This window comes from Etheostoma cragini, chromosome 5 (assembly GCF_013103735.1).
Source record: "Etheostoma cragini isolate CJK2018 chromosome 5, CSU_Ecrag_1.0, whole genome shotgun sequence".
Classification (NCBI taxonomy): domain Eukaryota; kingdom Metazoa; phylum Chordata; class Actinopteri; order Perciformes; family Percidae; genus Etheostoma; species Etheostoma cragini.
In genome coordinates this window covers 14,292,783-14,308,523 of record NC_048411.1, presented here as the reverse complement: position 1 = coordinate 14,308,523, position 15,741 = coordinate 14,292,783, and the positions used below count along the sequence as shown (strand labels likewise).

Below are 15,741 nucleotides of genomic sequence, written 5' to 3'. Positions count from 1 at the left end.
TGAATCAATCAGAGAAGAGCTATTCCAGAGAACAATTACAGAGAAAATATGCCTAGACAATAGATGGTAATTTTGTGACAATTTAGCATATTGACAGTCTCTTCTGCGCTTTTATTTTTCTGTGATACTTTAATGAAGAACCTGTTTTTTTTCCCAAGCCTATTGCAAAATCCCTGCCAGTAGTGCAGTAGTATAGCTTTGTAGAATTGATCAAGAACGGCACCCTGAAAAGTACGATCATTAATTACACTACAAAGCATGTTCACTAGGTTAATTGTCCTTAACATTTCAAAACTTGGTTCTGTGTTATAGCATTAATGGTCTCTCGAGGAGCTATTTGATTTATTACATTCAAGAAACCAGAGCTTCTATGGGCAGACAGAATCAAGTAACCCAAAGAGAAATTCAATACATGCTCCCTATACATTCTAATGAGGACGAAGTCTTTTTAATTGCCTACTAGGCTGCTTCATTTTAATGAATGCACCTTTTTTTGTTTTGTGGCTCTTCCAGATATTAACGAATGTGAAAGGGACCCATGCAAGAACGGGGGCATTTGCACAGATCTGGTTGCCAACTATTCCTGCGAATGCCCAGGGGAATACATGGGGCGGAACTGTCAATACAGTAAGTGGTCATGTTTCTTATTTATGTTTTCCTTTTAACTCTTTTACAAATTTTTTATTTATTCTTTACAGAAAACACACCAGATGGTTTGCTGGTTATTCCCATAAAGACCATCTTCATCATTCTTCAGTGCATAGTGTGCCGACCCTTTAATGACAACTTTACACAATTTTGTTAATTCTTGAGGGCATTTATTAGCTTTTGAGGGTGTTTATTGATATTCATTATTGTTTTTGGTTTACATGCAGCTCACAATTGAGCTTATCCTGTTCACAGTGTTCAACAGTTATTAAGATGTTTTAAAGCTTTAGCTTTTGCTTCATAACGTATTAATATTAATGAGCTTTTGTTACATTGAAGCTATTGCAAAATGAGTTCAGCTCCACACAACTCTCTCTGTATTTCTCAGTATGGCTATGTTCAGAAGATTGTGCCGTCCGGCAACATTTGCATGCAGAAACTCAAGTGAAATGTGCGTGATCACGGAATGCTTGTATCATGTGGACACGCCGACAGTTTTGTTGTCATTACTTAGAATTCCTGATGGGGGTGACAGAAAGCTTATTGCTTATTGTTAGTGAGGGAGTGTAGAAGCCACCATGTGCTCAGGGTGCACCATTGCAGTTAAATGTGTTTCAGTGAAATTAAGGCACAGAAAATCAAAGTAGGTGTTTGCAACGTTTGACATGGAAATAAATCACACTGGAAGAGCTAGGTTTGACTGTATGTTGTTGGTGTTATTTTTAGTCCATATTCTGTGTCACACCACTTTTGGTGGTGGGGAGAGGGTGAGGAAAGGCTGAAAGAGTGTCTGCTAAATAATTCTCTCCTACTAAAAATACATACAGTGTGGGGTACAAGTTGATCTTTTGATACTGGACAGGATGGATTTCAGGGAAAGTACACACACAAACTGAAATCCCACCATGCATAATTTGGGCTATGGCTAGCGCAGCATGCTAATTTGGTATTTCTTTGAAACTTGAATATTTAAGGTCTTCACATTTCATGCAGTGTTCATGTTTTCTGGATTAACTGCATAATAAGTACATGTATATGCACTGTATACATAGCACATGTATTTACAGGTCATTACCATCATAACAGTAAATATACATTTCAACTTTTATAAGTTTAATAAAAACACGAATAACTAGAAAAACTGCTCTTTTTCTGCTTGCTCAGACAAACATAATAAACCCTCAAGCATAGTAATAATACTGTACATTTCAATGCTGAGAAGTTACAGCCACTTTTTGCTTGTATGCCATCATTTGATTTGCCCAGTGGCTTTGTAGAATGAGAGAGAGCTTCCGTCTTATCACATCTAGCTTTCGTTTTGCAAGACGCCAGAGAGCTTAAACTGGTCTCATGTGTTGATTATGCCATTGTACGGTTTCTGTCTGCTCACTCTAGGAACATACTCTATTAGGATTAATGTATCAGCGGACTCTGAGCTCTGAACCACCTCTGCACTGCTATTCACAAATTCATTCATCAGCTTTGATATCTTAGGTGCAGCACAGTTGTTGTTCGGCAACAGACTCCGGAATTTTCTGGAACAAATCTGCAGCGGAAAGAGAGACATTAAGGAAGTCACTATGGTTGTGTTTATAAAGTGAATGACAGAAGGCAGAGGAAAATGTGAATAATGAGGAGTAAAGAGGCACAGCCTGACTGATAAGGTTGGTGAGTGAAAAACTCAAGAAGAAAAGATATAGTCTTAATGATTGAACACATGCTAAGCTTGATTATTTGTTTAATGATGCTCATTTACATTTCCCCATATAAATTCAACATTTGTACAGCATGTTATACAGCCAATAATTCAGCCAACCAAAGTTTTCTATACTTATTAGGAAAGTTTTTGGGATCTTTACTTCAACACATTAGATTTGAAATATAACAACTGCCATGAGGTGAAAGTGCTGACTCTCAGCTTTAATTTGATGGAGTTTTTTTTATCCACAACAGATAGAAAGACACTGTAGCCCTTTTTATACAAACAGCCGATGGCGAAAAGGGCAATAAGTTCTACAGTGTTCACCCAATATAGATGTAAACAACCCCACACTCCTTAAGTTTAACAGCCGCACTATAACCTTGCTTTGTTTTTTGTTACATATTGAAATCCAGTGCACTGAAGTAAAAACTAAACAAACCGCAGTCCTAATAAGACCATGTTTGTCGAGTCCAAGACCAGGACTAGTCGAGTCCAAGTCAAGACCAAATCCAAAGATGTTCAAGTCCAAGTCAAGACCGAGTCCAAGAAGGTTTGAGTCCGAGTCAAGACCAAGTGCAGGACAGAAAAAAAGGTCTTATGTACGACAATATCAAGACAATCAGTTTGGCTTATTTGTTGATATAAAAGCAAAAATAGTGTCACAACACCTAGGATTTGTAAGGATAACCATTTTCCTTAATATCATATGATCTAATCTAAAGAAAACAGAATGACATTTGGTGATACCTCATTATAGCAGTGTAAGAACTGATAACGCTACATTAGGTAGTAGTACTGAGCATTTGAACAACTAAATGACAATATAACTTCACTCCAACTGCAGTGTAGAAAAGAAGTGACCAGTATAACAGAGTGCACCCCTATGGTTGGTGTATGCCTTCCCTTAAAAATATTGTATTATATTATTATTTGGACTTGGGTTAATAGGAAAGACATGTATGTAAGTGAACTGAGTGTAATTTAACATATGTTTTTTTCTTTTAAGACAAAGTGCAGAATTTTAAAACAAATTCATCAGGAAAATGTTTAGGGCAGGAGTAGGTTGGGACACACACACACACACACACGCACACACACGAACAGAGAGATTGCACTCAAGGAGCTGGAGCAAAATGAATTTGTGCTATTGTTAGCAAACATCGGCGTAGCGTTAGCAGCTGTCTTTCCCTCTAATGTTATTATCAACATAATAAAGACACCTGGACTCGGTCGAGACAAACAGCCATGTTTGACAAGACCAGTGGGCGAGACCGAGACAAGTCTGAGTCCAAATACCAGCATGTCCGAGACATGTCAGAGACTATACAAAAATGTCCAAGTCCAAGACGGGACTCGAGTACTACAGCCCGGACAGAAAATGGTTCATAATTCATCAAAAAATTAAATTAAACATTACAAAGACAAATATTTGAAGTGATGAAATTATAGTTGCTCCTCCAACTAATGTCAGTGACCATCAAGATTTTAAAAACAAGTTCCAAACAAGTTGAAACCTAAATTGTTAATAATGCAACTCAATAGCTCCTTTTATTACACCCTTCCTGCCTGGTAAATGCCCACATCTTGCAAACTTACTGTGTTCATTTTGTAATGCAGACTTTGAGCTAAAAAGCTAAAAATAACCCTGATGACGTCACTGTGACATAACTTGAGTTATTTTCTCAGCTTCTCCAGAGCCCAAGAGGACAACTTTATCCTCACAAACTAAGTAGTATTACTTGAAATACTTGAACAAATAAAGTGATCTTCATGTGTAAAAGTGGTGAAATGTCCCTTTAAAACCAAAATCAAATTTTTGCCTTTGCTTGCATTTAAATGAATTATTTATAGAATTTGTTGCAGCCTTATCATAGAAAGTGCAGTCGGTGGGGTCCTAAATGAATATAGCCTGCATGGTAGAATGCCTGGAATCTACCTTTGTGCTACAACTCGTCATCTCCTCTGACATGTGTGTGGGCAAAACCTGCACAAACATTGGCTGTTGCAGATTAAGCGGCTGTACATTTTCTGGCCATACCTAAAATGAGCATGAGAATATTTTGTGAAGGCAGTAGTGAGCGTTTGGCCATTGCTTGTCTCTTCACTGATTATCCAATTTTACAGGAATCATTACATTGCCTTCAAAATTGATTCCCACGATCCAATGGAAAGCGAGAAGTCAGAAGAAGAATCATATCTGTTACTTGCCAACATGAATCCAAGTAAAATATAAAAGAAAGCATAAAATGCAGAGAGATATTACTTGGCACAAGCTGCATCAACCTTTCTGCTGAGGGAAATTTGGAATTGCTACTGCTGTATCCATCTACAGGCATTCACAGTTTCAGACACTATGATTGGCTGAAGGGTCAGTCAAAGATCCAGTATTGAGAGAAGGGGAGAGCTGTTCGGGGCTACGTTATCCACAAGCTTTTTAAGGCTAAGATGATTGTCGAACCCTCTGCCTTGAGCAGAAGCTATTCAAATTCACTGCTCAATTCCACCGTTTAGGCCCTGTATCAGATACAGTGTATTAAGCTGAAAGCTCTGGCTGTCTACTGCCAATTAGACCTCATGACATTAGGCCATCTTGTTGAGGGATGACATGTGTCATAGTTTCTTGAAGCTCTTTTTAAAGTGACAAATCTTTCAATCACCTGTCCCAACAGTCACTTTTTCTGACTGGTGTGTACCCAGAATACTCACATGCCAGAAAGTGCGTAGCCCTGCTATGACAACCAGCAATCATGAGCTTTTGTCACAAGTATTAACTATGGCATAACTTATATTAAACAGTTTTTGATGTTGTGAGTTGGACGTTAATTTAAAGGTCCCCCATTTCAAAACTGGAAACAAATTTATGTTTTTTTGTAATTTTTCACAATCAATCCTTTTGGTTATGATATATTTTACTTCCCAATTTATCTGCTGAAACTAAGGAATGCAGCAATATCACCTGAATGAAGTCCAACAGGATCATGAGTGGTGAAATGCCAGCTCAGATATGTTAAAAACAAACTTACTTAATTAAGCAATAGCTCAGGACAGGGTGTGTATAACAATAGTATAGCAATATGAAAGTTATAGTCACATTCAAATTTAAATACATTTTTATTTTTATTAATAAATAACAATAAAATGGACTCTCCTTGGCCGGCTGCCTTCACATACCAAGGCGGTTTCTAAGGTAGATAACATCAGCCTACGCTAGCAGCTAGCATAGGCTAGTATAGCTTAGGAGTGTTTTTTTCTCTGTTTATGTATATTTTATTGTAGTATATTTGTATTTTTTTGTGATTATATTGATTGCTGTATTGCATACTTTTAAATGCACAACTGCATACTGACTGACACACACACACACACACACACACACGTGCATTTTATTCTCATTTGTCACCTGTGGAACCCCCATTGTATGGCTGACATCTGTTTTGTGTGCGTTATTCTTTTCATCATCCCCTCTTTCCATCGCATGCTCATTAGTATTGGTGTGCTGGCATTAATTTCGGTGGGGCTCTAATTTGTTTAGGCTGTAGGTAGGGCTTGTGGGAGATGGATTCAGCTGTCACATCCCGGTAGTGGTGGTGTTAGTGATGTGTGTTGTCGCAGGGCTGATGTATGCTCAGGGGCCAGCAGGCCAAGGCCCGGGGGCTGGCTGCCTCTGCTTCTCTGACGGACGACTGGCAGGCAGCTCGTTAAAAGTGGCCCCTTCATTGCCACAAGGTGAGAAGGATGCAATATTGCAAAAATGTCTTGCCACAACATTCACATAGAACACCTCACAAGAGAACTTAACAAGAGGTACAACATCTAGCCAAATTTAAAAATGTTGGTGACAACATTGCACCTCAGTCCTAACATCAGGATGTAATGAGGAAAAATTGATTCCATTTCACTTTCAGGGGTTAAATCAGATGATATGCCATCTTTTGCCAGAGTAGCATGTTTAAATCCACAGGGTCCCTAACAAATTAAAAGCCAGGAATCATGATGAATGTTCTTTTGCTTTTGCTATTGCTTTGCACCTTTTACATTCTTTACATTCGGTACTGTAACACCCCTTAGATTGCCATTTAAAGACATGCTTAATTTCTCAAAGCAAATTTGGTTCATCAAATTATTCATTCACGGGGAATGTGGTAATATTATTAGCATATGTTGACCTTCTGTGGGTCATCTTTAGACATGTTTTTAGTGTCGAGGCTCTAGGCACGGCAATGTTGGTCTGTTGGATAGTAACTCCCTTTGTTCCAGACTAAAATATCTCAACAACAATTTAATGGTTTGCTATGATACTTAAACTTTGGTGATCCCCTGACTTTTCCAGCGCCACTTAAATAAGAAAACATATATGCATTGCACTAGGGATGTAACGATTACCGGTGTGAACCACGTTAGAAATGTTGACGTAACAATTACACACATAGATATTAGCAGTTTATGCTTCCACTGGATGAAATTAACATGGCAAAAAATCGTATTCAGTCAGAATTTTGGTCGAGCCAGAACGTATCGACCAATAAATCGACTAGTCGACTGGGAAATTACAGCCCTAGTTACAACGTGACATTTCTTTGGAGAGAGAGAGAGAGAGAGACAGATATATTATAACCCTTGATAATATATGCTTATTAATGTGCATCATTAGTTCAATCAGTTGTTTATATTTCACATCACATGCACCTTCACATATAATGTCAAATACAACTTCTTAGTTAACTTCATGTTTGAGTTGTAAATAAATCTTCCTGGATCTAGTCAGACATCTCTGGTTCAAGTTTTTAGGGTTTATTATCTTACAAAAATATAATTATCACTACACTTTTTGAAACTATGTCAGGATGTGTAGGCTTAGCAGTGCTTTCTGAACATATTAAACACACTTTTAAAAATACAGTAACATACCGTTACATTCCTACATTGCACCATTCCAGAGGGACACTTGCACAACTCTACTTTCCTACCTAAAGTTTAGGTACTTTAACACCTAAAGAGTCCCTATTAATTAAATTGAGATCTGAGCCTGGAAACATACCAGCATTTGTAATATATATTTTATATATTTTTTTTTCATGGTTTCATAATTATATTACGGGGAAAATTATTAGAATCAATTCTAATTAATTTCTCCCTTGCCCAAAGTGTGTATTTTTCTATTTATACAATTAGAATTTTGAGATATCTTGCTTAAGGAAAAATGTCCCCGACACTTGTTTAACGATATGTTAAAAGAGACAGCCACTTATATGCGTGGATATTCCTTTTCTCTGAATTAATAGGATTAGACATTGATACTAAAATGAAACTGTACCTTACTGTATATCCAACACTCTGATAAGAAGGTCCCCCATCTTTCTGAGACATGTGTTTAAAGTAAGTTACCTAAGGGGTTATGTCTCCAAATTGAAGTAGCTTGGTTTTTTCGAAGAACTGTTGAAAAGACTCCATGAAATTCATCCATCAGATGTTGGAAAATCAGATAGTTCTCTGGGCTTCAGCAGTAGACTACCACATCCCACCTCACCTACACCATACTCTCATCAGTCTGGGAACATTGAGCCACACACAGGGAAAAACTAGTGAAGCAAGACTTATTTACCACCACTGTGGAATATATAAACACATCTCTGTCAGCACAAACACACAAAGATATACTTTTTGCTCTCTCCCAGCCTCCAGTGAATCCCTCTGGACTGTCCTCAGACATTACTCACTGTCTCCTTGCCTTGCTGTTACCTAGTGTCCCACTGTATTAACAGCTAGAGTAAGTCATGGAAGGGTTGTTTTCATTGTTCCATTCTTCTCTTACTCTTGGCTTTCTTCTGTGGTGAGAGTCTCTGTACAGCTCTCAACGCTGCCAGTTTCATTTTCTGTGTGTACATGCGTGTGTTAAGGGTGCATGATATATCAACTTAATATTGTTATTGCGATATCACGTTGGGCAATATTGTTGACTATGTGGCTTAGTTGTGTTTGATTTAGAGCCCGCTTGAAAGGCTATAATGATCACGTTTCATTGGCCTGTTACCCTGCCACTTGCACATATTAGTGCACGTCAGCGCATAGGGCCGTACGTGAAAAACCCTATGCAGCGTAACGTGTGTGCATATTACGATAGAATGACAGTGTAAATGAAGAAATAGATAAAGACAACAAAACGGAACAAATCATGAAACTATCCGAAAAAGCCCTGTTGCAGTTAATATGCCAGAGCTAGCCAAACAAGCCTCGCTAGCAAGTGTTGTTGCTAGTGGCACAAAGTAGGGACATACCAAAATCACTAATGCTATAAGATGCCCATTCACACAGTGGATAAGAAAGGCTTCAAAAAGCTTCTGAATGAACTAGACAAACGGTACCAAATCCCATCCTGCATCTATTTCTCGCAGGTACCTATCCCGCAACTTTATAAAAGGCGGTGCAGGCTGAGTTTGGAGTTGGATAGATTAAATATTTTTCATTCTCAACGACTGTGGTCCAGCCGCACTACAGAGCCGTTTATAAGTCTAACTGTGCACTAATTTGTTTGAATCTATGAATATTGTTATGATGCGTTTTCCCGTAACTTTTGTAATTTTACATAAAGCATGTTTAAAAATATTGAAATTAATATTGATATGAAGTAATATCCATAATCGGTATTGCAATATCACATTTTGTCAATATTGTGCAACCCTGTGTGTGTGTGTGTGTGTGTGTGTGTGTGTGTGTGTGTGAGTGTGTGTGTGTGTGTGTGTGAGCGTGTGTGTGTGTGTGAGCGTGTGCGTGTGCGTGCATGTGCGTGCGTGCATGCATTAGGTTTGAAATGTGTAGGTGTTTTACTTAAATGGTAAAGGCATCACAGCCTTTGGGTGACCACTGCTCCAGGCTACCCCGAAGGCTGGTTAACACACACACTTACAGTTCAGCTGGCATGAGCGAGCAGTGCCTCTGGCTGTACTTTGCGCTTGATATGTCCTTGTTCTTTTGGGACACTTCCAAGTTTCCTCAGCTTTTCCCACACCTGTGGTTAAGCTGTTAAACACAACTGTTTAATCATCTGTAACCAGAGACACCTTAACAGTATAAATCAAATAAGTAGATTAGAATTTAATTTATTTTAATCAGAACTGTTTACACAAATAAGTATTACTCTAATCACTTGTATCCCTGTTGTCATTAGAAATACACACCAGGAGAAGAGTAGGAGGAATACGTCCTACATCTTTTCCAAAATAAATTGGATGTAATTGTCTGTCAATGACATTTACATAGCAGCATCAGTAATAATCTTTTCTTCTCTGTTATAGTTAACCATCATTCCATTTGTGGTGGCCTCTAGCTCACCCAGTAAGAGCATTCGCCCATGTTGGCTGGGTCCTTGAGCGGCGCTGGCTCCTTTGCTGCGTGTCACCCCTATTCTCTCTCCCCCTTTCATGTCTATCCACTAACATTAATAAAGGAAAATCAATAAATCAATATCTTCACAAAAAAACATAATTCCATTCAAAAAATGAATTTGAAGAGCTAAATAAAAGTGACAAATACACTACCTACATTAAAGTTTTTACTGCTGTCACACAATAAGGCAATGAGAAATACACTTGGGTTTTATGTTCAACCTCACAAACTCTCTTTCAAATGTTATTAGAGTTAAATGTCCCAAAATGCAATTTATCTGTGCAGCACACACTGCCTCGCCATTACACAGGGTGTCTAAACATCAAGTAAGTAGTTAAACTTCTTGTCATGGTATTTAGCCTATTTAGCCAACATTAGCTATCATTCACTGTATCTTCAGCATATTTTGCAATAGATGTTCACTTTTGAGTTAATGAATACTTGTCAAGCCAATTTTTCTTATACAATGAAAAATGAGCAGGCTGAGACGGTGGTATCTGCAGAAGAGTGTTTATACCATTGCAAATCCTATTCATTGGGAAAGATATTTTAAAACGTAAAGTAAAATGCTTCGCTGTAAATCCTTGCATTTCTGTCAACGGTGTGCTTGACTTTGAGTCTAATTAAAACTTAAGCATCTGTCATAACTAACACAGCACACATGTGGTGCTGTGTATTTGTAAAAGGCACTGTGAGCTAGAAGAAATGTAATGATGTGGGGGGTCTTTGCATTCTGACTAGCAGAATTCAAACCGACTATGTTGCCTCTGTTTGATTTTCTTTCAAATTGGAAACCAATTTCCAAGCTTCTCTAAGTAAAACAGTTACCTGTTACAACTCAAGGGTTGAATGATATCCAATTGGGAGGCAATGTCTTTTACAATCTCAGTTACACAACTCTGTAAAACAATATATTCAGGCTGAAGGATTCTGAGGATCTGCAGTCACATCTGAATCACTTTTGATGGCGATACGCCACAGCTGTTTTGTACAACAATTCAACCACAGTTGAACTGTTGAGGTTGTTTTCTTGGCACACCTGAGTTCTTGATTTAGATGCCTTTCCACAAGCTTAGTTATCATATTATTAAAGGGAAACTGTACCATTTACATGCATATCCCATCCCAATTATATCCATCCTGAACTAAGTTTTGGTAGAAAAGCCGATGTTTCGTGTGTGAATGAACAATTACGAAAATCTCATTTGGGGAGCAGTGTAAATTTATTTTTAGACTTTTGAATGTTTATGCAATTGTTTAATATGTTGTCTTATATTTATCTAACATGCCTTTCCCCTTTCCATCTGTTTATTCATTGGGTTTCACTTCTTATGTGTTTTCTATTATTATTTGATTTCCCAAAAGGCTTTTTAAAAAATTGAAAGAAGTAGTTGTTTTGCAGCACAATAAACTGTCAATTGGATAAACATCGCAAGAACCCTTAGGGCTCTGTTACTGATGGAAAAGATGAAGGAGCAACCTGTTGTCAACCTGTTTCCCCCCAGGGTTGTGAACAGCATGAAGGCAGAGACAAGACCTCTTGTTGACTGCAATAGCTCAAAGGGATTTTTCCTCAATGGAAACATTACAAATTGTCTTGTCAAAATAACATTTATAATGAGAGAGTAATGAGTCAGGGTGGACAGATCTAGGATGACCTCAAGGACAAGGTATCTGTAGGAAGTTATCACAGAGACAAGTAGAGAAGACAATGCAATACAATGGACAGTGAAATTCATTGTGTATCTGTTCTGTCTCAATAAAAAAAATAACAAAAAAATCTATAAAAATAGTAATATATACAGAACAAGAAAATGAGGTGGTGGGTAGTTACAGTTCTCAGCAGACGGACAGCCTGAGGGAAGAAGCTCCTTCTTGAAGGTTGAGTAACAGTGATCCAAGGTTCTCTCTCCTCTGGTGGGGCATGGGATGTGCTGCCGAAGGTCAGGACTGACTTTTCAGGTTAGCACTGTTAAAAACCCTGGCCACGATGACAGCAGCATCCCGATGTTCAACCTGTGGGTAATGAGAGCCTCCTCTTCTTGACTTTCTGTACTCTCTCATTCTGTCTACGCAGTAAACTGAGCGGTGATCCACTGGTTGAATAGCATGGTCTGGTATCCAAGGTGTTGGCCATGTCTCAGTAAGGCAGATGATGCTGCAGTCTTGCATGTCCCTCTGGTATTTAATTCTGGCTCTGAGCTCACCCAGCTTGTTTTCAATTGACTGTACATTAGCTAGCAGGATGCTGGGCAGTGGTGCGTGGTGTGTCCTGTTCGTCAGCCTGATGCCTTCCTATTTACCTATAAGCCTTCTATAGGTCTTGTTGTTGTTGTTATTGGCTCTCATGATCTCGCTAGACCAGGTTGGATCAGGAGTAAAACTTTCAGGGATACAGAATTAGTTCTGTATATTTAAAAGTGTCTTTTTGTCATACGTAGAGGACATAGCTCAGGTTAGATTGGTAGATTTAGTAAAAAAAATGAAAATAAACCTGTTGGAGCAGGTACGATGGCTGCCACACGCACCGGCGCCAAGTCTGACTAGATGCGGAGGACAAAATCACTGACATGGCAAAATGCAGTCTTTGTGGTATTTTTTTTTTAATTTTATCTATACAGTATGCATTGCCATGACTGAGTGGCACATATTTATGAGTGCTGAAATTACTGTAAGTCTCATCTGTCTCTTTTGCCCACTCTACTCAGGATGCTCTGGACCGCTGGGCATGGAGGGCGGTATAATCTCCAACCAACAGATAACAGCCTCTTCCACCCACCGCGCTCTCTTTGGCTTGCAGAAGTGGTACCCATACTTTGCACGCCTCAACAAGAAGGGCCTGGTCAATGCCTGGACTGCTGCCGAAAATGACAGATGGCCATGGATCCAGGTAATGCAGACACAGGACAGGGCACACACAGAGCCGGGACAGGGCCGGACAGAAATGAATAAACACACAGTCTAAATTATAGATACACATCATTCTCTTGTGTGTTGTGGCTTAAAATAGTTAGATATAATTTCCGTACCACTTGTGTTTAGTTGATGGTTAGAATAAAATCTAAAAATGCAACAGTGTTAACTTTAGAGTTAATTACTCATACTGTAAAAGTGATGTCTCATTTGCTAGTAATTAAGAGCAATAAAAAGGGTTTGCTGGGGGCAGAACAGATGCAGGTGTAGTCAAGTGTAAGCAAAATGTGAAAGGGCATAGCTATAGTTTTTAGCTAGTGGCTGTTGCATCTGTTGTGATGGTTTGCTAACAGTTAACTCTTGTTCTGAACTTTAGTTGTGACATGCTCACGGTTGTAACTGTGTAACACTCAACGGTAATATTTACACTTAGTTTCCTGTTATCCACAAAACAATATTGAATTCCATTCATCCATTTATCTTTGTCCGCTTATCCGTTGTCGGGTCGCAGGGGGAGCAGTTTGAGCAGCTGACCCCAAACTTCCCTTTCCCAAGCTACATTAACCAGCTTCGACTGCAGAATCCTGAGCCCAGGTTGGAAATATAATCCTTCCACCTAGTCCTGGGTCTTCCCCAAGGCCTCCTCCCAGCTGGACGGGCCTGGAAAACCTCCCTAGGGAGGCGTCCAGGAGGCATCCTTACCAGATGCCCAAACCACCTCAACTGGCTCCTTTCAACATAAAGGATCAGCGGCTCTACTCGAGCTCCTCACGGATGACTGAGCTTCTCACCCTATCTCTAAGGGAGACGCCAGCCTCCCTTCTGAGGAAACCCATTTTTTGCTGCTTGTACTTGTAATGTGTAGGAAGGCCTAAAATCTTTGCACATACCTTTTTATGGTTCATACAATACTAAGCTTTTACATTTTTTTTTGCCATAATTATAAATGTATACATCATGTTTTAATGTGCACAGTAAATCCTTAGCCATCCACAAATACAGTTAAGCTTTAAGCTATCTTATGGCTACCTTAGCTGTAGGCCATTAAGCCTGTCATTAATGTTGTGTAGCCTACATTAAAAACTAAATCCTTATTAATAGTATGTATAGGTGTCCCAGACCACCTGTTGAAAAACTCTGCTTTAGAATGTTTATATGGCCCACTAGGTTCCTTCATACAAAACAGCCCTATGGGTTTTGAAATGAAAAGAAAAGCAGCAAAGCATTGATACCTGAAAGTCTCCCATTGCTTAGGTTTCTTTAAAGGTTACCTTCATGTTGTGCTGTTACTGTGAAAGAGCTACAACGAACTACAGTAGACAAATTGAAAAGTTAAATTCCATTGTGGTCTTGTATGCCCATTGCTTTTAATTCATTGGGCCTGTTTTTATGCAGAACATTCAGTCCCAATGTGTGATTATAGAATTACAACCCTAGAAACCTATATGTTGTAAGTCTCACTGCATGCAATCTCTATAAACAGATATGTGCATTTAAATGAAGAATTTGTAGGCAATGGGACAACATTTTGGTATCAAAAGCATTTCCGTTTTTATTCCAAGTAGTATTGACCAATCACGTTGGAGCAGGCTTTGGCCGAAATGCTGTCTCAGAACCCAAAGGCTTTCGCCTATTTATGATTTGTTTTTAAAGTCTGCATTTATATGCTGATATATGTTTATATATAGACGTTGTCTCTTAGATCCCAACCCCATTCCTGAATTTTAAGTTGCTAATCAGACCCGGTGGCGACGCAAGGAAGAGAAAGTCCGATAACAGCCGGCTATACCGGAAACCCTTACATATTGTCCGTTGCCCCCTGAGCCTAAATCATTGTGAGACCGATAGCTAATGGGTTTTGCAATTGCATTGCATTAGGCATTACGCTGCTGCAGCTCCCTGACCTGGAATGATTTGGCTCCAGTTTATGACCTATGTAGAACTGTTTGTCTGGATTTATGTTGAGCAAATAGTCATACATCCTCAGCTGTGCTAGAACGGCTGTTGCATATAATACAACTGCCTGGTAAGTTATTGCTATGATATAGCAATGTCCCTCCAACTTGTGTCCAGTTCATAGGCTTGGTCCTGACAACATGAAACCTTCATCTAATAGATTGCATAGTATTCCAGATTGATAGTGGCAGTAATAATAACTAAATAATCATTTTAGTAGTTAGAGGGCTGTGCCTATACTCATACTCATAGGAGTTACAATACGTAACTATCGTTCATTTGCTATTATATAAATAATGTTTTTTCAGCTTTGTTACATTTATTTTACTCTTGAGTCCCTTCTGTGATGACAGAAATGCTGTCAGCAACCTTTGTAGTGGGCTGTTATAAGATACATGATACACGGACTGTGAACCGTGAACAAAATGTAATAGAAAAACATACTACAGCGTGACAGCATGATGGAGAAAGTGAAGCTTGCCCTAACAACAAGAGAAAAGCAACTCGGGGCAAAAATGGATTTATAAAATAGTAAAAAAATTAAAGACAGAGCGTCAAAGAAACAGCCGACATGAGTGAGAGAAAAAGAGCCTGGCACATGGAGAGGCTGAGGAGGACGGGCATAAAACATTCAGGCAGTTTGTTTGACTTTAATGATGCCACGTGGGATGTTGCGCAGGATGCTGTAGGCATTGTGTGTTTCTACAGAGGGCCTGGATAATTGGTAAGTGAGTACAGAGGTGTACAGTCATGTCAGTGTTTTGGTATTATGCTAAGAAGTGGGTGTTTGCTTTTATAATGCAGAGTGATGTGACGTGAATGTGTTTGCATGTCTGAAATGTTAAACAGGTTATACTGATGAGTATCAGGAGAAGAATCAGATTTGTCTGGCTATTTGTGAGGCTTTTTCTGGTGTAGTATGTCTCTTTGGGTGTCAGCTCTTTCAAATCAAACGCAGAGCAACATACTTTGAATAATATATCTTAGAGGTGCAGACCAAACATGCATTCGCGCATATGTTTTTCTTTGTATTTATGCAGCTTTGTGTGTTTTGTGAATTGAGCTTGCTACTGTTCACACATCTATGTGCTGTGTGAATATCTGTTTTCCACAGCCTCACCACGACTAGCTCACACATA

General features: G+C 38.9%; 1 protein-coding gene across 2 annotated transcripts in view; it reads left to right on the top strand.

Moving 5' to 3' along the window:
- The window catches only part of LOC117945213 (EGF-like repeat and discoidin I-like domain-containing protein 3), a 114,403-nt gene that overhangs the window by 58,147 nt on the left and 40,515 nt on the right, over nucleotides 1-15,741 (top strand). For both annotated transcript variants that reach the window (XM_034872564.1, XM_034872563.1), the window contains exons 4-5: nucleotides 514-627; nucleotides 12,442-12,623. In XM_034872564.1, the coding sequence (XP_034728455.1) occupies nucleotides 514-627; nucleotides 12,442-12,623 (296 nt within the window). The remainder of the gene's footprint in view (nucleotides 1-513; nucleotides 628-12,441; nucleotides 12,624-15,741) is intronic.